The sequence below is a fragment of the Neofelis nebulosa genome, chromosome 3 (genome assembly GCF_028018385.1).
Source record: "Neofelis nebulosa isolate mNeoNeb1 chromosome 3, mNeoNeb1.pri, whole genome shotgun sequence".
Lineage (NCBI taxonomy): Eukaryota > Metazoa > Chordata > Mammalia > Carnivora > Felidae > Neofelis > Neofelis nebulosa.
The window spans coordinates 103,809,700-103,829,814 of record NC_080784.1 but is presented as its reverse complement, the minus strand read 5'-3'; the positions used below and the strand labels follow the sequence as shown (position 1 = coordinate 103,829,814).

Here is a 20,115-nt window from a genome sequence, read left to right as displayed (position 1 = left end):
AGACATTTTTGTCATATTAATAAAATTATTTTAATCATATTCCACATTAGTCTTCTGACTTTCTACCTTAAAGGCATATACAGATGTTTGGGCCAATAAACAGTACATGCAAAACCAATATCACTTCAGTGTCGTGTGGCACCATACCACTAACTATAAAAGAGGAAGGATGGGGGAGGAAAAAAGTCACACCAAATTCCTCCTCTAATCAAAGGGGAGAAGTCTTGCGTTCCACTTTATGCTCACCCACACAGAGCAGCACCATAAGTATAGCTCTTAGATCCAGTATATACCCATCCCCAAAGCAAATTTATCACGGCACCATGTTTAGAGGTGGAAATCATCGGTCATTTCTGAATGACATCCCAGTCCCTTGTGATTTTAAATCCACTGGGCAAAACTGATTCCAGAGCAGACTATGGAAGCCATCTGGCAGCAGTCAGGAAGTGGATGAGCATGCAGGGTCGCCAGGGTGGAGCACAGAGCTTACCTTGAACTCCTTCTCTATGTTGGCCAGCTTGGCCAACTCATTGCTGAGCTCCAAGGCGGTGAGCACTGGGTCCTCGCTAGACAAGGACAGGTACGCTGGGCTGGCCAGCCCCTTGTAGGCATTGATCCTCGAGCGTGAGTGGCTGAAAGAGTCGTGCCTCTGCTTCTCCATGCAATCTCCGCACTTGCAAAAATAGTCGTGTGGCCGCTCGATCCTGGCACCCTTCATCAGTAGCATATGCACCACCTCGTACTTCTGGCAGTGCGCCGCCAGGATGATGGGCGTGATGTCGGGAGAGAAGCGTGTGCCGTCCTCGTCGTAAGCATAGAAGTCGTCGTCCTGCAGCTCCTGCTCACAGGGGCTCAGTGTCAGGCGCTTGCTGGCTGCGAAGCCGGGGTGGTTGAGGATAGCTTCCACTATGCGCACGTAGCCCTTGCTGATGGCAAGCAGCAGGGCGTCGCCGATTCGCGCCAGGTTTTCCTTCTTGAGCAGCAGCTCTGTCACCTCCAGGTGCTCGTTACCCACGGCCAGCTGCAGCGCGTTCTGGCCCATGTAGTCCACGCAGTTGACGTTCAACGTCTTGGACTCCTCCAGCATCTTGCGCACCACGGGGATGTTGCCGTACTCGGCAGCGTCGAGGAAGCGCTCTTCCTCGGCTGTGAGGCTGGTACCCCGGTCATTGAACATGAAAGCAGGGCCCCGGACGGCCTGGCGCCGGCCCTTCTCCCGCATCACTGTCTTGCGCCTCAGAGATGGGCTTCCCTCCATGGACCTAATCAGCAGCAGTGAAAAACAACTGTAGACTATTAGGGCATAGTGCTTCCTCCTCATACCTCGCCCTTCTCCAACGTTTTTGTTTTTTGGTTTTTTTTATTTATTTTTTGGGGGACAGAGAGAGACAGAGCATGAACGGGGGAGGGGCAGAGAGAGAGGGAGACACAGAATCGGAAACAGGCTCCAGGCTCCGAGCCATCAGCCCAGAGCCTGATGCGGGGCTCGAACTCACGGACCGCGAGATCGTGACCTGGCTGAAGTCGGACGCTTAACCGACTGCGCCACCAAGGCGCCCCACCTCGCCCTTCTCAAGTACACAGTACCTACAGCAGACCTGTGACCTGCGGGCAGCTCGGTCAGTTGCTGAGCAACGCACCTGAAATTTACACCTGTACCTAATATGCGCTGCTTGAACCCAGAGAGGAGTTGGCAGCCTATCACAATGAGGGTTCCTGTTCAGTAGAACATGGCATTCAGAAGAAATAATAATATAAACAATTTCCAGACATCTGTGCCTCCCTTGAGACCCTGGTACAGGTGGAACTCATTGGACCTTGTATAAATAACCGTACTGGTCCTAAAAGTCTTGAAAATGAAGGCCTAGCAGGTTCTTGGCACCAAAGCACTAGACTTTAAGGCTAAAGAAAGTAAATTTTTCAAGAATTAGGCCAGAAGAATCCTCTCAAGTCATTGCATATTTTTAACTAAATAAAATAATTGACAGGGGAATAAAAGCCTAGAATTTAGGCCAAGGATCTTTCAGGATCTTTGTTATCTTTTTCTCTTAAGGGTATCCTGTCCCCACCCCACCCCCGAAAAAAAAAACAAGATTCATTTTTTTCAATGACACAGGCAAGATTTAGCAATTATAAAATTAAAGCATCAATCTAAAACTTATTTTGTTGAAAACGGCTGTGACTTTGTAATAAGAGCCGTTAATTACCAATACTATATAATTGCCTGTTTGAACTAAAAGGATATGGTATGATTCATGGTTTCAAAATCACTACTATTATTTTATGAATAAAGCAACTGGGCACTAATAGTATATCCAGAACAATGTGTACAAAATCCAAATACCAACCACATTTGTTGAGACTTAGTTGCACTATGAAAATGATCTCATTAATTGATGTGTAGAGTGACTGAAGTTCACATTGTGATTTCTGTGATGCTGGGTAAATTCATTTCTTCAGACTTCCTTACCCCAGGTGTAAAATGGAAATTTACAAAGTGCTTCAGAGTTTTCTCATGAGCACATAAACAAAAATCTTTTTTAGAAGTTCCAAGTCTCTGAAAAATTATGCTAAATAAACAATATAATTTTTAACATTGTGATTACTTTTAATGTTTCAGTGGCTATTATTCTAAGCACAAATTTACATCTTTACCCAGCTCTAACATTCTTGCTGACTGAAATTCTTATGATCGACTTCCTTTAAAATATCTGTAATTTTTGTTTTCTGTATGAGTTGCACCAAAAGTACCAGTTAAAACTCTTTCCACATTATCCACTTTTAAGGCAAATAAGAATTACAAGTTAAAAGTGAATGGCTTGGGAAAAAAGGATTTCTTTCTATAATATATATTCCAGAAATACTTTCCACCATTGATAAAACAGTATTCACAGAGTCAGGGGTTGAAAACTAGCGAAGACTCTATTCTCCCTGGGAGTCTGGGGGTGGACTTTAGGGAACAGGAGAACTCAGAGGCATCTACCAGCCCCTACTCAATTCTCACTTCTGCCGGCCTCAAACCAAGAGAGAAACACAGAAGGCACCAGCAGATGTTTCCCATATGGAGACCAAAGGAATGTGCCAGGCAAACCTGGGACTACACAGGTGACATATCCAAAGAGGTCCGGAGAGGCTTGTTAACTCCAAGGGCAAGAGGGCTATGACTGGCACCCCATTCTAACTGCACAACTAGTGTCAGGTGATCAACTTTTAAAAATTAAATAAATATAGCATTTTTATATATACACCTTTATAAATTTACACATTTACGTATACATATGTATGTACATACATATATATGTATTTGTAGCAATTTCTAGAAAGCAATACGAGAGGCTTTTAACTATGGTTATACTGGGCTCTGAGCAGTGGAACTGAGGAGCCATAGGGGAAGGGAGATTTTTGCTTTTCACTTATACCCTTCTGCACTTTTTGAATAGTTTTAACCACAGTTTGAATATTTTTACTAAAAAATAAAATTCATTTTTAGATGTTTATTTTAACCCCTTAGTTGACAAAAATTTTTAAGTAAATGTACATATTGGCAACCATTGCATTATAATCTTTCTGAAGCTAAATAAATGCCATATTAGTGGGATATGGATGTATGTTGTGTAGAGTAGCATGCAGAGTGAGGTTGTGAGTGTGTGGTGTGTGTGTAGGAGACAAGGAAGTGCAAAGCTGGGTGTGGGGGTGTTGTGTGTATATATGTGTGTGTCTGTGTGTGTTGGTATGATGATGATTTTTAGGTGGACAAGAACTGGGAAACAGCATTCACTGAACTGCATGGAAGAAAACTTTGTTTCAAGATCAAACTATGACAAGGGTTTTAAACAAATCTTGTAAAAACTGTCATTGTAGTAGTTGAGTATGTTTGATTACTATTAATGGTACTGACTTCATTGGGTTAATATTTATACTATGAAGCTACAAACTGGAACTCTTCAAATGTCTAGAATCTCCATACGGTATAAAAGATGAATTCTGTGCTTACCAATGACAATATATTGACATTTTCTATAATGCAGAATATATATGCAGAGTATATATGTCTGAAGAATTCCAATCTCTACTCAGGTTATCGTTGGGGAAATAAACTCATTATTAAAGTGCTAACTCTTAATGGAAAGGTCTCTTTATTTAGTGATTGCTATCTAAAAAGAAAATCACTTATAAAAACCCCACCTTTTCTCCCCAAAGAGTTGATGTGAAAATACCAGAATATGATTCTTCAATGAATTTTTCTTTGCATTGCTTAGTACTTGAAAGTTTTTTTCTTAGAATTTCTGCCTCTTTAGGAACCAGTATCTCCATATTGTATATTTGAGCTGAAACGTGGGATTTTAGTACTATACAACACAAGTCACATGAGTCATTTTGATGTTGTCTTTAAAACATTCTAACACTAAGTTAAGTGTGAAGTCATATTTCTGAATTAGAACAAATTATACGGCTATTTCAAAATAAAAGAGCTGATCTAATGCTACTTCATGGTAAATCCACATAGCAAGTATCTTTCTTTCTTTCTTTTTTTAACTTTTCTTACAGTATTAGACAAGCTTCATTAATCTGGAATGATAGAATGGTATGAGCCACACTGAATGCAACTCATCCACAATTCATAAACATGGCTCCAATCGCAGCTAGTTTTGACAGGGCATCTCCTCTAGCATGAGAAATAAGGAAGAAATGTGGGTGAATGGAAGAGAATGCTTCACTTTAGTAATACTAACACTAAAATCATTTTTCCAGACATTTCTTACCTTTGGATCCCCACCCAATGGCCTGACTCATTCAGCACTGCAAGGGTACATTGTGCAGGGCCTTCTTTCTTGTAAAAGCATTGGAGTACCACTGACCTAAACCAGATGCTTCACAAGTCCCTGTGCAAGCTCAGGCTGATAGGGATGGCTGGTAATATCTGACTGCTATGGACTGAATTGTGTCCTCACATAAATCCATATGTTTAAGCTCGAACCCCAGTGTGATGTCATTTGGGGATGAGGCCTTTGGGAGGTTTGGAAGGTAATTATGATTAGATGAGATTATGAGGGCAGAGTCCTCATGATGGGATCAGTGCCCTTGTAGGAAGAAATAACAGAGAGGGTTGCCTGGATGACTCAGTTGGTTAAGGCTTTGACTTTGGTTCAGGTCATGATCTCACAGTTTGTGGGTTTGGACCCCATGTCAGGCTCTGTGCTGACAGCTCGGAGCCTGGAGCCTGCTTCGGATTCTGTGTACCTCTCTCTCTCTCTGCCTCTCTCTCTCTCTCTCATAAACATTAAAGAAGCAGAAGCAGAAGCAGAAGAAGAAGAAGAAGAAGAAGAAGAAGAAGAAGAAGAAGAAACAGAGAGCTCTCACATTCTTTCCTTCCCTCACTCTCTCCCCACCTCAAGCCAGGAAGAGAGAACTCTCACTAGAACCTGACCATACTGGCACCATGATCTTGGACTGCCAACTTCCAGAACCATGAGAAAAAAAAACAAAAAAACAAAAAAAAAACAAAAAAAAAACACTTCTGTTGTTTAAGCCACCTAGTCTATAGTACTTTGTTGATAGCCCACGCTGAGTAAGACGGTGACAATACATCTTAAGGAAAAAAAATTTTTTTCATTCTTTATGAAAGAAATTTGGGTTCTTGTTACTTCTCCAAACACTTAAGCAAATAAAAAGTTCTTTCTAAAAAATATTTTGGTGTACCCAAAGGCAACCCTTTGCTCCATTCCATTCAGAGGCAAAAATACAAGTAATACTCCTCCGGTTTCATAACTTTGACATCAACTCATCTGACTTCAAACAGTGTTTCTCTAAGTGAGGGCCACCCACCCCAGGATCACTTGGAGCTCCAATTAAAATGCAGATTGCTAGGCCTCATTTTAGATGAACTAAATCAGAATCTTTCAGGGGCGTGGCTCTGGAATATATATTTTAAATGAGCATTCTTTGCAATTCTTATGCACAGTAAAGGTTGGGAACCTAAAAACATAAAAACAATGACATTATCCTGGATCAACGACCCCAGACTATGAGGCCTTTTAAACATCTGTCACACTGGCCCTGCCAAAAGCAAAGCTGAAACAACACATGTGAGCAGGGGAGCCTGAGGGACAAATGACCTTACATGCATTTAGGTTCCCTATGTTTTACTAACATGTAACATTTCATGTCCAGGAAGCAAGTCACATGAATCACAGTAAATAAGAAGCCTGTAAAATGCCTCACCAGTGACCATTTAATGTCATGCCCTTGCTTGTTTCAAGGATTTATACTTTTAAAAGGTTAGTACTAGGCCTTCTTCAAAACTACATTTAACAGGTTAAAGAGGTTGTCCATTATTGTATCCATTTACTATAGTCATCCTAGAATTGTGTATTAATAGGCCTCTCTCTCCAGATGAGTTTGCTTCCTCTACTCTAGTAATATATAAACTGTATATAACCCTTGCCTTTCTTTCTTTCTTTCTTTCTTTCTTTCTTTCTTTCTTTCTTTCTTTCTTTCTTTCTTTCTTTCTTTCTTTTTTTCTTTCGCCCAGGAAATCTAGTAATTTAGTTTAGATTTAAAAGTTCTCAGTGACCTTCACTATTCTACCCCAGATTTTTGGTACAGTCTTTCCCTTCCTCCTAAATGATTTCTCACATGGATGTAAAATGAATTATCCTATGTACCAAGTGTTTTAAAGCTATTGTATGGTTATATTAATTCTTTTTTAAAAAATAAAGTATTAATACTCCCTCATATGTGCACATATTCTTGGATGGTCAGGTCATGCTTTATTTCTCATTATCTAGTGACCCATAGGGAGTAAGTACTCAATAAATATCTGTTCCACTGAGTTTCCAAATCTCCTTCCAGGCTCTGTCCTCTCCTTTGACCTCATATCCCATATGTATAATTATGTATCCCCTGGTCACTCTAAAATGTCCCACCTCACCCTCTCCCTTAACCAGCACGCCCTCCTAACATTTGCATCTCAGGCTGGTTATTCAGGTTTAGCAATTTTAAGGTCATCTGTGACTCACCATCTTGATGTTCTCAGAGTTCTGAAGCTTTTCCTTTGATATTTATTGAGTACTTACCCCCTGTGGGTCACTAGATAATGTACTGGACCCTCCCTTCCAATTCTCATTGCCAGCACCATCTTCCAGATCTTTAACCAATCATATTTGGATTATTACAACAGCTTTCCAACAGAGATGGCATGAGGGAAGGCTACTACTAAACTTTACTGGGTACTTGATATATATATATATATACACACACACGTATGGTATATGTATGTGTATATATACACATACATATACCATACGTGTGTGTGTATATATCTATCTATCTATCTATCTATATATATATATATATATGTTTTTTGTATGCCATCATATTTAATTCTCATAACAATGTTATGAAGCAGGTATTATTTCCCTTTCATAGATAAGAAAACTGAGATTTAGAAAAATTGCCCATGGTAATATACATAGAAAAATGCAGATCTGGGCTTCAACTTGAGGTCTGTCTGACTCCAGATTCTTTCCAGTACCACATGCTGCTCTTGATTTTCTTCCTTGTACGCCACAGGCATCCCAGCATCTTGCTCTTTTTAAACTCTGCTTTTACTCTCACACTTCTCTTAGACAAGAACAGCAAACAAAATAGAATTCTCCAGCTGACTTTCAAGGATGTTTTCCCTGCTCCTCAGATTCATTCTTCACTGTCCTATAAACATATTATCGTGCTTATTTCTATATTATCAAGGGTATTTCTATACCATCAAGGGTATTTTTGGAAATATTAGCAAGGTGCTTTTCTCTTTCGTCTTTCCAAAAACAGTGTCTTCGCCCTGGTTGACCTTACTGCAGGGATAGCAGGGGAGGGGGAGGGGTGTGAGTGGTTAGAGTTAGGTGCCTACGTTTAGGGAAGAAGTAAAGAGCACAAATTTTAGATGAGTGCAAAGAGAAATATCAAGGTAATTTTCAGCTTTTTGCAGGAAAAAGAGAGGAGTTTCATGCAGAATTTAGGAAAAAGAGAAATTGTCTTGAGGAAGGATTTTCTCCGTTCCTTTATTTCTCTAATTAGTTCTGAAGGAACCTGATCAGAGAATGCTCTCATCAGGCAGACAAGATAGCTCTCCCACTTTTGACAGCAAAGCTATAATACTTCCTGTCCTGACAGAAGAAAGAAATAATAGAGGGGAAGGAAAAGTTAAGATGTGGATCCAAGAAAGTGAAGAACCACTGAGGGCAGGAGATCTGGGACAGCCCAGCCTGATTAAGTAGGGAATGGTGTGGGCTTTCTCAAGCTACCCTCAGTTCCCCTGTGGTGCAACCTGGCACTGAGAACCAGAGAGCCTGCTCCCAGACTAGGACACCACTAGTGCTGTAAGCTCTTTTAGAGCTCTGTAGCTCATGGGAGCTGAACTGAAACCATATACACCAAGGAGCATATCTGGGTTATAACAAAGGCAAGTTACCAAGATCAAGTTATTTTCACTGACAAGCAGCACCCGAGCAGACAATGAACATCACCCAGAGACCAGAAGCATTAGACAACTCTTTCTTTCCTCAAGGGAACACATAAGCTCCCTTCCCCAGTGCCCAGGTGCTACAGAGGAAGCAGGAGGGTGGCTGTTTGAGATTCTGAGTTATTTTATCCAAGTGAGAGGCTATTTATTAAAAAGAAAAATCACTTTATAATATCAAACTAGGATCAATGACATTGGCTTCACAGCATCTCTACAGAATGCCCTCAACTAGGAGTGTATACATAAACCATAAAGAGACTATGCCCCCTTGTAGAGATTAGGGGGAAGAATTAGTAAGAAAATGTCCCTTAGAAATAAGCTCAGGGCACAAGGAGACACTGTTAGTTGACTTAATCCCTGTGATAATTTAGGGCAAGTCTTCCCTCTTGTTAACTCACATAACTGCTTAATTGCTTAATTAACTTAATTAATTTATTGATTGCTTAATTCACTTGTGGAATGAGAATAAGTATCTGTTTAGCAAGCAAAACAAAAACAAAAACAAAAACAAAAACAAAATTTAAAAAAACTAATTTAAACCACACATTGGACAATTGGTTCATTTTTTTTTTCCTCTCCTGGTCAGCAGGTAGGAGACTCAAGGGAAAGACCTGTTACAGGTAGATTATAGGAGCTGCTCATCCAAGTTGTTCTGGTTTCTTGACCCTGCTACACCTACACTTCTAAAACAAACAAAAGGCTGTTCTTTTTGTTTCTATCCTTAGGCCTACTCACATTTCTGCCCAATTGATACAAAGTCTATAGACAAAGAGATTCAGACAGAATGGTGAGTAACTTCCTCAAGGTCACTAAAGGATAAAGAATTAGAAGAAGAGAGCTCAGAGGTCCTCTCCCAGGCTTTTTATTCTCTACCATGTTGTCTCCAGGGAATAAGAAAAAGATGAATAAAGGTTGCAAATCAAAATAACGTTATTAAAATGTATGCTTAGCTTATGTTTGGGAACATTTGGGTTCTATAAAGAACAGCTTCAAAAATTGCTCTTCGGATTGAATCACAATCTCTTTAGCACTCATCAACAAATGAACATTAAAGAAGTCAAATCCTTTACTGAAATAAAGAAACAGTCAACTACTCAATCCATCTAGCAAGGAAGCAAGCAGAGTAATAACACCATCAATGTGAGCCAAAGCAATGAGAATAACACCCAAGTTGTTTTGACTAAGCAGTTCACCACACTGAAGAAAGTGAATGTGCCAACCAGCCAGGATCCAGTCTGTAATTCTGTGAAGGCCAAGAAGAGCAGAAGGAGCCACAGAAGGTAAGTAGTGAGAAAAGCTCAGAGAGGGAGGAAAAGTGTTAGAGAGCAACCACCATGTTACAGTGTCGGGGGTGGTGATAATTGGAAGTGATGATGAGGGCGGGAAGCAGCAGGCACTGACAAAGGACAAGAAAGCCAGAGATGAAAAGTCAAAAAGTAGACAAACCCCATAGTCCCCCTGGCAAGCAGGCAGCTGTCAGTCAATGTCCTGCCTCCGGAGACACTCAACATCTACATAGCATGGTTTATGAGAGAGTGTGCTAGCAAGGAGGAAAGGGCGTCTCACAAACAGCCTCAATAGTGTCACCAAAAACACGTTTTGAAAATCTCTTAATATACGTCTTTGTAGAGGGCAAGAAGTGGAGTGGGAGATACTCTGAACTTCAGTAGCCCCCAAGGGCACCAGTACTCAAGGCTAGAGGAAGGCAGCCCCATCTGTTCAACTGTTTGGTAGACAGGGTCCAGGGCTACGGGCAGTCCCAGGCCCCACACCGCCTACTGCTGAGCCCACATCTACTGACATCACAAACAGCGCAATAACATATTATCACAGTAGCAACCAAACCAACAAGATGAGGAGCTCCATTTAAGAAACAGGAAAGCTCAGCTTTCACTTCTAAGGATTCTCATTGCAGGCAAAAATTAATAGGTAGCAATTCCAGCACTTACAAATCTGGAGAGATATCTGGGTCTCCACAGTAATTAATTTCCTGACAGTTTCTGTTGGCCTGTGCTATATTCAGAACACTCTAGGTATGAGTTTAATAAATCTATTAGACAATGCTAATTTGGGTATATGCCCTAATCGCTAAGTCAGAGACAAGAAGCTGTTGTATATTTAAGGAGGGAAGCTCCAATCTCCTCTCTTTGTCACCTTCCCAGTCATCCTTCTCATGAAAGCTCTTTGCCAGACCCCTCAACAGCTAAAACCAGAAAAACAAAAAGGCCATTTAACAGTGTGTTCCTTCCTCTAGAAGTTCAGTGCAGGCAGAGGTGAAGACCCCTAATCATTGCCTGCATGATACTTCTAAACGCATGTGCCTTCTGGAACTTAGATGCTTCTGCTTCCAGGAACTATATTTTGTGTATAACTCTGTTAGCTGTTAAACTGACTATCACTTTGCTTTGTGATTGTCTGCTTTCATGCCTGGCTCTTCAGTGCCTGGCTCTTCAGTGACATCTGTAAGAGAGAGACTGCCTTTCTTTATCTATAAAGAGATAAATGCCTGGCTTTTAGTACATGGCTGGTGAGTATCCATCTGTCGGAGCCATGACTGCACAGATGCATGAGTGCTTAAACCCCAAGACTGAATACCCAGGGGACAAACAATCTTCTCCTCCAGGCTAAAGAAAACCTTTGGTCACATACGATAATGTGCAGAAATAGTGGTGGAGGAGAATTAGAATAATTTTCTTATAAAAAAAGTCATGAATAATACAAAATAATAATCAGAAGTTAAAGTAAACAATTATTCTTTCAAAGCAGATTTCTGCTTTATCACATTTAATTCTTAGTGATACCACAAAAAGTATCTGATGAACTCCACATCTCTTGATTTTGATACTAAAATTATGTTTGTAAGGATAATATGGGGGCACACCAAGGATAAAACTTAGAATTGATAACCTCTAATAAAGAAGCTTATCTATAAAAATAAACTCTTTCACAATACTCTCTAAAACTGATGTTTATTATTTCAGGAACATTAAATGACAATGAAATTAGAATTCAAATGAATTCAATGTATAATTGAACAGGAATTGAGATAAAACAAACTCAATAATAAAATCAAAAACTTCTACTGACCCAAGAGAAGTTCATATTTGGCTATTTAAATATATTAGATGCTATTAGATGTATATTATATTATATTATATTATATTATATTATATTATATTATATTATATTAATTATTATTCTATATATAGCTTTATATATATAACATAAACATAAATAATATATGTTATATATATATAGACCTTTAATATTACTAGAAGCAAGGGATCTGGTTTTCTATCACTATCATCTATATCCTAAGTCAAAAATCTCACAGTTTTTTGGATGCTTGCTCCTGCCTCATCACCCTCAACCCACTTTTCAGCCGAGAACCCATATGCATCAGTACTATTTGACAAAACACAATCAGAAATGCAAAACTGGTATAGAATATTAGCATTGCCATGCCCTTTCCTTAATGGGTCATATACTTGTGGACACTTAAACCTCATTTTTTAAAAAGGTCTAAGACCAAATTCATACTGTCACCTATTATTTGAATAGTGTAAAGAGGGAAAGTTTTATTTTTTAATGGGGATTTTTTTTATGACTAGGTAACTGTAGACAAACATCCCTGACCTCGATGCTAAATTAAAGACAAAACACTATCATAATCCTAAATATTCTCATAAAGTCACTGCTGAGCCCCATATGCACAAGTGTGAGGTTGTCCACCCATGGTTCACAACTCCAGATCTTCTATCTGGGGCCAGACTCCTACATGCTCACCCTGCACAGACCACTAATCCGTTTCCCCTGCCAGACTTCTACTGCGTAGTGTTGATAAGGAAGACTGTTGGTCAAGAAAAGAGCCTTCTGCCTCAGAAGACTGCTAAGCAGCCATTCACCATTACCCGAGCATGCCACCACCCCCCCACCAGGAGGCAATCTCAATCCTGAGGCAAGAAATTCAAAGTATTCCTTCCTACCAAGAGCCTAGTAGCCCAATAAAAACAGGTTTCTTCCTCCCGTTATATTTCTTGTGGTGTTTTATTTCCTACTGTCAAATGTGGTAAGGATTTATGGGATTGTAGGCAAAGGCAAAGCTCAAAGGTTAAGAATACTGGGGGGGGGGGGGGCGGGGAAGAACAGACAGACATTTGTTATCTTAGGGCAGTAATAAAAAATCCCTAAAATTTTAACTCCACCATAAAATGATGCTCCAGTCCTAGTCTAGGATCCTCTCACCACTTTGATAATAAGAAAGAGAAAACCATAAATGATATTTGGCAGGAGGTCAATTACATCTTGAGATATTCTTTCCTCCTTTTTGTTTCCATTCTTAGTCCTCCTACTTAGCTTACGAACTTTCTCAAGTTGATCGGCCATCAGCAGTCAAATTGAAATGATGAACTAATTGGATCTCATAAATGAATTAATACTAATTAGTAGTGTCCTGTGTCATTCCTCCCAGGAGTAAATGCATTTTTAAATTTCTCTGGGGAAGAGAGAAAAGCTGAACCCAAAGGAGGCCAAGGTGTGAACAGCACAGTGCTAAGAGCCTAGAGATTTCAAATGACCTGGGGCTGCTATGAATTAGAGGTCACACTTCAGCTTCAGTTTCTCAATTTGTAAAAGACAAGACTGGGTTAGATAAAATCCTTTGCAACTCAAAAGTTCTATTTTTTTTTCAAAATATTCTATATTAGTTAAATTCAGGAAGTGTGGTAAGATGACTTTAGGTGGGGGAGTTCAGATGACCTTCACATCACACTGTATAGGTTACCAACTATGCCATCTGCCCAATAAGATCAGACATGATTAAGAATATTCTTCATTCTGCAATCTTGGCCTGTTAATAACACAGTTTTCATTGGGGCTTAAACAAACACATGAAACACAATTATAGGGGTATTTGGTTTCAAGATGATGGAACAAAGGCCTCTCTTCCCCTTTCTCCTCTCCAAAATTACCCCCTTAAATATCAAGGAAAACAAAGAAAAGTAACACAAATTTCATCTTCCATGAAACTGGAAGTCATTTGTAGCATCTCCAACTACACAATGCATGAAGTTGGAAAGAAGATGAGTTGGAAGAAAAGGAAATGATTTAGTGGGGATAAGGAAGGTCCAACCAGAGTGCCTATAACAAGAAGCAAGCTAATCCACTCTGCTTGATGCCAGAAAGGCCCAGAAATGGAAGGCAAAAGAAATCCCAGCAAGTAGAGATGAGGCAGGAGCCCAAAATGGGGGGATTTGGCTGAAAGTCTATATATAGAGTAGGTAGAAATTTTCCCCAGATTTCTACCCCCTTACAGATATGATCAAGTGACAACCCTCACCCCTGTAACAAAGATAGGATGTGAAATCTCCAGAAATAGAAATAGAGAAGAGCTCTAAATGTGGGGATACCAGGCCCAAGGGAGGGCAGGCACTAAGAACAGGGGATCCCTTCCGAGTTCCAGCATGAAGTATTATATAAACACAAATTGCTGCTTTTGTTGGGACACACTTTTGGCAGCACTTTCTCTGAAGAAAAACTAAACGGAATCTTCTTTTCTAGAAGTCTTTCTTTTTTAAAGATAACACCACTGAGAAATCTAATGATTTTGTGCACATATGTTAATTTCAACAAGAATTGATTTGTCTTTCTTTTATTAACAATTTTTGAAATTTGTATTTATTTTTGAGAGAGAGAGACAGAGACAGAGACAGAGACAGAGAGACAGAGGATGAGCAAGGGACGGGCAAAGAAAGGGGGAGACACAGAATCTGAAGCAGGCTTCAGGCTCTGAGCTGTCAGCACAGAGCCCCACGCGGGGCTCGAACTCACGGACCGCGAGATCATGACCTGAGCTGGTTGGAAGCTCAACCGACTGAGCCACCAGGCGCCCTGGGAAAATCCTTTTTAAACTTCATTGTATTTTTAAGAATAATTAAGTAATTTGATGTTGAACTTTCTATTTAATTAATGATAACCATATTTTTAAAATATATTTTTAATGTTTATTTATTTGGGAGGGGAGGGGCAGAGACAGAAGGAGACACAGAATCCGTAGCAGGCTCCAGGCTCTGAGCTGTCCACACAGAGCCCGACACAGGTCTTGAACCCATGAACCATGATCATGACCTGAGACAAAGTTGGACACTTAGCCAACTAAGCCACCGCGGTGCCCCGATTCTTCTTTCTTAAAGTAGACTCATCAGGTGCCTAGGTGGCTCAGTCGGTTAAGTGTCTGTTGATTTCAGCTCAGGTCATGATTTTACGGTTTGTGGGATCCAGCCCTGTATCAGACACTGCACTGACAGCAAGGAGCCTGCTTGGGATTCTCTGTCTCTCTCTCCCAATCTCTCTCTCTCTCTCTCTCTCTCTCTCTCTGCCCCTCCCCCGCTCATGCTCTTTCTCTCAAAATAAATAAACTTAAAAAAAATAAAAGGAGACTCATAAATTTCTCTCTTGATTTATCAAGTACTTTCCAACTGTGAATCAATTCTTCCCTTTTCTTGAAACTGTTCTTTCTAAGCAGCCTTGCCTTAGTCCCCACCTTATCCTTCATCTTCTTCTGTGTCCTCCATTTGCTACTCTTTCTCTCCACTCTCTAAATAACAAAAATTCCCTCAGAATAGGGAGTCAAGTGCTCTCTTTGTTTCTCTCTCCACACTTTCTTTGGGTAATATATACTCCCATCAGCCAGTAGATTCTCAAATTCTCTCAAGCTTTAAACTTGTATTTCCATCTTCCTGCTTGACACCTCTATCAGAATTATCTGAAAAATCAGGCCCTCCTCTTTGTTCTTTTTTTTTCAACAATGACATCAATGATCTTAGTTATCTAGGTCAAAATCACCAAGTCATCTCTGACCCTGCCTTCTCTTTAAACCCTTGTGGGCAGTTAGTTGCTTATTTCCATAGATTCTGTCTGTGTATTCTCTCTTCCAACCTCTCCCCCTTTCCATCACCCCAGTACTACACTATTACAGATCCTAATCTCAGCCTGAGCGGTTATGGTAGCCCCCTAATTTATTTATTCACATTCTGTCAACTGCCACTACAATCCATTCTGCTCTCAGACTGGCTTTAATCAAATTGCTGCTGCTTTGTAATCATTAGTGGCTCCCTTTTGCCTCCCCCTGGCAAGATCCTTATATTAATGCCCAAACCAATGCATCCAGCTAAATCTCACTGCTCACGTACATATCCTATATGTTCTTTAAAAAAAATTTTTTTAAGTGTTTATTCATTTTTGAAAGACAGAATGTGAGCAGGGGAGGGACAGAGAAAGGCAGCGGGAGACACAGAGTCTGAAGCGGACTCCAGGCTCTGAGCCATCAACACAGAGCCAGACGTGGGGCTTGAACTCATGAATCATGAGATCCTGACCTGAGCCAAAGTCAGATGCTTAACCAACTGAGCCACCCAGGAGCCCCGACATATTCTATGTTCTAACCAAACTCAATTAATATTCCTCAGACATGCCTAGCATTTTGAGGGGAGAGCTTCAATTAATTTATCATTTTGTCTCTGTCTCCTATCCTTTTTTTTTTTTAAACGTTTATTTATTTTTGAGACAGAGAGAGACAGAGCATGAATGGGGGAGGGTCAGAGAGAGAGGGAGACACAGAATCTGAAACAGGCTCCAGGCTCCGAGCAGTCAGCACAGAGCCTGACACGGGGCTCGAACTCACAGAACGCGAGATCATGACCTGAGCCGAAGTCGGATGCTTAACCGACTGAGCCACCCAGGTGCCCCTCCTATCCTATCTTTTAAGGCCCATAAAGGTTTCTTTGATTTCTGACTTTACATTGTGGGTCTCTCCTTTACACTTGATCCTTCATAGTTCCACCCTTGTGTGTATGTTTTTATGGTGCTTATTTTACTCTAATTCATAATAGCTCATGCCCAGTTTCATTTCCATCTCTCCTTCATGAAATTTTAAACTCTTTGAATGCAGAAAAATTGTCATACTCATCTTTGGGGCTTGCCATACCTAACCTGCAGTTTGCACATGCAAATGCTTAAGAAACGTTTTTGAATCTGGGGCGCCTGGATGGTTCAGTCGGCTAAGTGTCCGACTCTTGGTTTTGGCTCAGATCTTGATCTCACAGTTTGTGAGTTTGAGCCCCACATCAAACTCATGCATCAAACCACATGGGATTCTCTCCCTCTCCTTCTCTCTCTGCCCCTCCCTGCTCATGCGTTCTCTCTCTCTCTCCCTTATTTATTTTTAAATAAGCTTTAAAAAAAAGAAATGCTTTTGAATCGAAACTCATGAGAAGTACCTTCACATACCTTTCTGGAGTTTCATCAGATATTTAATAGCTAAGACTGAAAATGAGGTAATCTTGCCAATGACATACTACTTGCTCCTAGGTTTGCAAACAACTGGGATAAAGAAAGTCTTGCTTTGAATCAATAGTTGAATCAAGAGTTCTATCAAAGGACTTTTAAAATTTCTTGTTAGTAATGTAACAGATGACATTCTTTCTCCTAAGTTAGTCTGTTTAAAACTCCCAGATGGAACACTGGAGCATGGAGCAGTGAAATGAGCAACAGGATTACCCTGAGGAATCTTTTTGGTCAAAGTGAGACTCTATCCTGAGCATCCTGGCTGAATTTTAAATTCAGCTGCTCTATTCTGCCTACTGAAAATGACCCTGGGGCTTTGAGAGACTGGTTGTCCTGCTCCAGTGCCAACATAGGGTTGCGGTGTTTGCTTTCTGAGCTGTTACATTCTGGCCATATTCTACCTGAAGGTGGAATAAAGAGCTCATTTCTGCTACAGATATCAAACTAGTGCCTGATGTTACAAAATGACAGGACTCAGACATGGAGAGCTTGCTGCCCTACCTCTCAAAGAAACATTTACTGTGTCCTTAAAATGACTGGGTCTTCTCAGCTGCTTTACAAAGTAAATACACTACGACGTTTACTTGTTGAATTATGTAAGGTCAGAAAATGGGGGGAAAATGTTCTAATAGAAAAAAAAGAGTCTACAGTGGAACTTGCCTCAGTGCTTTGTGTAATTGGCCTCCAATTTCAAAAGGCAAAGTGAGTAATCTCTGCTCCACCCTACTTTCTCAGATTAGAGTGCTGTGGTGTCCCATTTAGTGTGGATTTAAGGTAAAAGAAAAATAAATAAATAATCAAGAAATTGGTGAAAGGAAAAACAGACAATGTCTTAAAATCTTAGGGAGGCTGGGAAGCGAGCTGGCAGGGCTTTAATCCCTCGGGATATACCTTCCTTCCATTTCCTGGACCATTTCCTCTCCAGGCTAATCTTCAGCAGTAACTGAACCACATCAGGATGCGTCGCTCATTTTAAATCAGAACCCTTTCCTAGGCGATCTACTCCTAGCCACTGACTCTGGGTTTTATAGGCAAATCCGGCAGGGCCAGGAGCAGGCTCTGAGCGAGCAAGCAATGCGAGATTAGGTCGGTCTGGAGGTCGCCGCGGAGGCCTGGGACCAGGGATGTGGCAGCTCGAGGGCGGCAGGGGGCACTGCATAACCTCGGTCCCCTCACGTAGCCAGTTACCCGTTTTACCCCACCCAGACGGTTAGGGCTGCCCGCCACGTCTGACCTCAAGTTCTCTACCTAGGTCTGTGCGTTTTTCCTAAAAAAGACAGTAAACCCTGTGGCACGCCCAACGTGTGTGACACGAGAAATGCCATGGACCCTATAAAACTAAGCACTCTCTTTTGCATCCTCTCTGAGTCTCGTAGCTGCTAAGGATGTCTCCAAGATCTGGAAATTAAGAAAAGTTGCTCTTTCTCACACACTACAGTGCCGGCATTTATCTTCCTTTAAAAAGAAAACAACTACTGACCCCGGGCCGCCTGGGAACTACAGCCAAAGTTGTCATTAAACAGTTCCTGCGGCTGCCCTGCGCCCACTCTCCCGTGGGGATTTGGCTTCAGTATGCCCCCAACTGTGAATGGACCGTCGAGAAACGGGGCGACCCGGCAAACCTACACTCACACTGCGTAGAGCACACCTTCCTTCCCTTCCCTTCTCCCCGTTGTCCAGCCCGGGCCTCAGACCGCGGAGAGCTTCGCGGGGGACACGGGTTCCCAGGGTGGTTCCACGCTGAGAAGCTGGGGGGGAGGGGGTCGGAGTTCGAGGGCGCACCTGGCTTTGTGCAGACCTTCCCATTCTCCGACTTCGATAGGGTAAGCTCGGGGTGCATCTGCTGAGGGGTCCTAGCCTATGGGGCAGTAGTGCTTGTGTAGGAGAGGACGTGTCTGTTTGCTGGAAATTGAGTCTGGCGTCCGTGCTGTCCGTCCACGGGGCCGTTCCGTGCGCTTGAGCCGGGACAGAGCTCCAGCCACGCCTTCAGCGGCCCCCAAGTCCCTCCACAAAGCAGAACCAAGGGGACGAGCCCCGGACCGAGGTCCGCACCCCTACATCGCCCCGAACAGAACTGCCGTGCCGTGCCGCGCCGGGAGGTGTTTTGGGGTCCCAGGCACTTCGCGGGTTGGCCGCGAGCGCGCCTTCCCGCCCCACGCCCCCCCCCCCCCCCCGCCGCCCCGCCGGGCACTGCCCTCCCCAGGCGCGGGCCGCGGGCCGGCCGGGTACTCACATGTCCAGCCCGGGGGAGAAGCGCTGCGGGCAGTAGCTGTGCGCTTCCCGCTGTGAGGGCGCCGAGCGCGGCTCCAGCCCCCCGTTGACGCCCCTCCAGCCCCGCCGGCGGCGCTGCGGCTCCGAGCCTTCCTCCTCACCCTCCTCCTCCTCCTCCTCCTCCTCTTCCTCCTCCTCCGGCGTGGGGAAGGTCACCCTCGCTTGCTCCTTGCACTTCCTGACCTTGGTGGACATCGCGCCCGCCGCGGTCGGAGCGCGGGGATGCCGGCTGCCCGCCGCCGCCGCGCGGTCTGGCCGCGGCACCCCTTCCCCGCCGCCGGCCCCTCCGGCAAACCCCGGCAGCCCCGGGCGGGAAGTCTGCAGGAGAGAACGGCGCGGGGAGACGCCGAGCAGTCAGAGGCGGCAGCCGAAACCCAGTCGCCGCCGCTGCCGCCCACCATGAAACCGTGGGAGCGGCCGCCGCGGCTGTGGCTGCGCGGAGGAAGCCCGGGGCCGAGTGGGGCGCTGGTGCTGGAGAAGGCTCTCCCGCCCGGCGGCCGCGGCGGCGGTGCCTCCTCCGAGCCCGGCTCCCGTCTCCGACAGCATCACTTGCTAGGACACTAACGTTACTCTGGGTGAAGGACAGAGAGGGAGGGAGGGGGAGAGGGAGGGAGAGCAGGAGGAGAATCAGTTCCTAATCGGACAGAGAGAGCTGGAGAGGAAACCAGATCAGCAGGTAGGGAGCGAGGAAATCAGAGAAACTTCCCTCCCTATTCTCCCATTTCTCTGCCAGGGGATTCAGAGCCCCTTTCCGTTTACAGAAGCAAGTTTCCTAAGAGAGAAAAGGGACTCATCTGGCTTGCTGTTAATTTTTCTGCAGTCGTATTTACCCAGTTCAACTCCAGATATTTTTCAGCAAACATCCCTTGTTCATTGCGTTACTCTAAGCCTTGGTTGAACCTGCAGAGGTTTGAGTACATTTCCTTGAGTGCCTTTGTACCCCAAGAACGGTAATGTTTAAATGTGCATGGTGCTTCAGGTTTGTT

The 20,115-nt window shown here is 42.9% G+C and overlaps 1 protein-coding gene across 6 annotated transcripts in view; it reads right to left on the bottom strand.

The window, feature by feature from the left end:
- TRPC3 (transient receptor potential cation channel subfamily C member 3) overlaps nucleotides 1–19,711 on the bottom strand; it is a 79,136-nt gene extending 59,425 nt beyond the window's left edge. For 3 of the 6 annotated variants that reach the window (XM_058721474.1, XM_058721477.1, XM_058721478.1), the window contains exons 1-2: nucleotides 19,092–19,711; nucleotides 491–1,262 (exon numbers count right to left, since the gene is read on the bottom strand). In XM_058721474.1, the coding sequence (XP_058577457.1) occupies nucleotides 491–1,262; nucleotides 19,092–19,324 (1,005 nt within the window). In that variant the 5' untranslated portion in view covers nucleotides 19,325–19,711. The remainder of the gene's footprint in view (nucleotides 1–490; nucleotides 1,263–19,091) is intronic. The other 3 variants (XM_058721473.1, XM_058721476.1, XM_058721475.1) reach the window with 2 other exon arrangements.
- Between the last annotated feature and the right edge of the window lie 404 nt (nucleotides 19,712–20,115).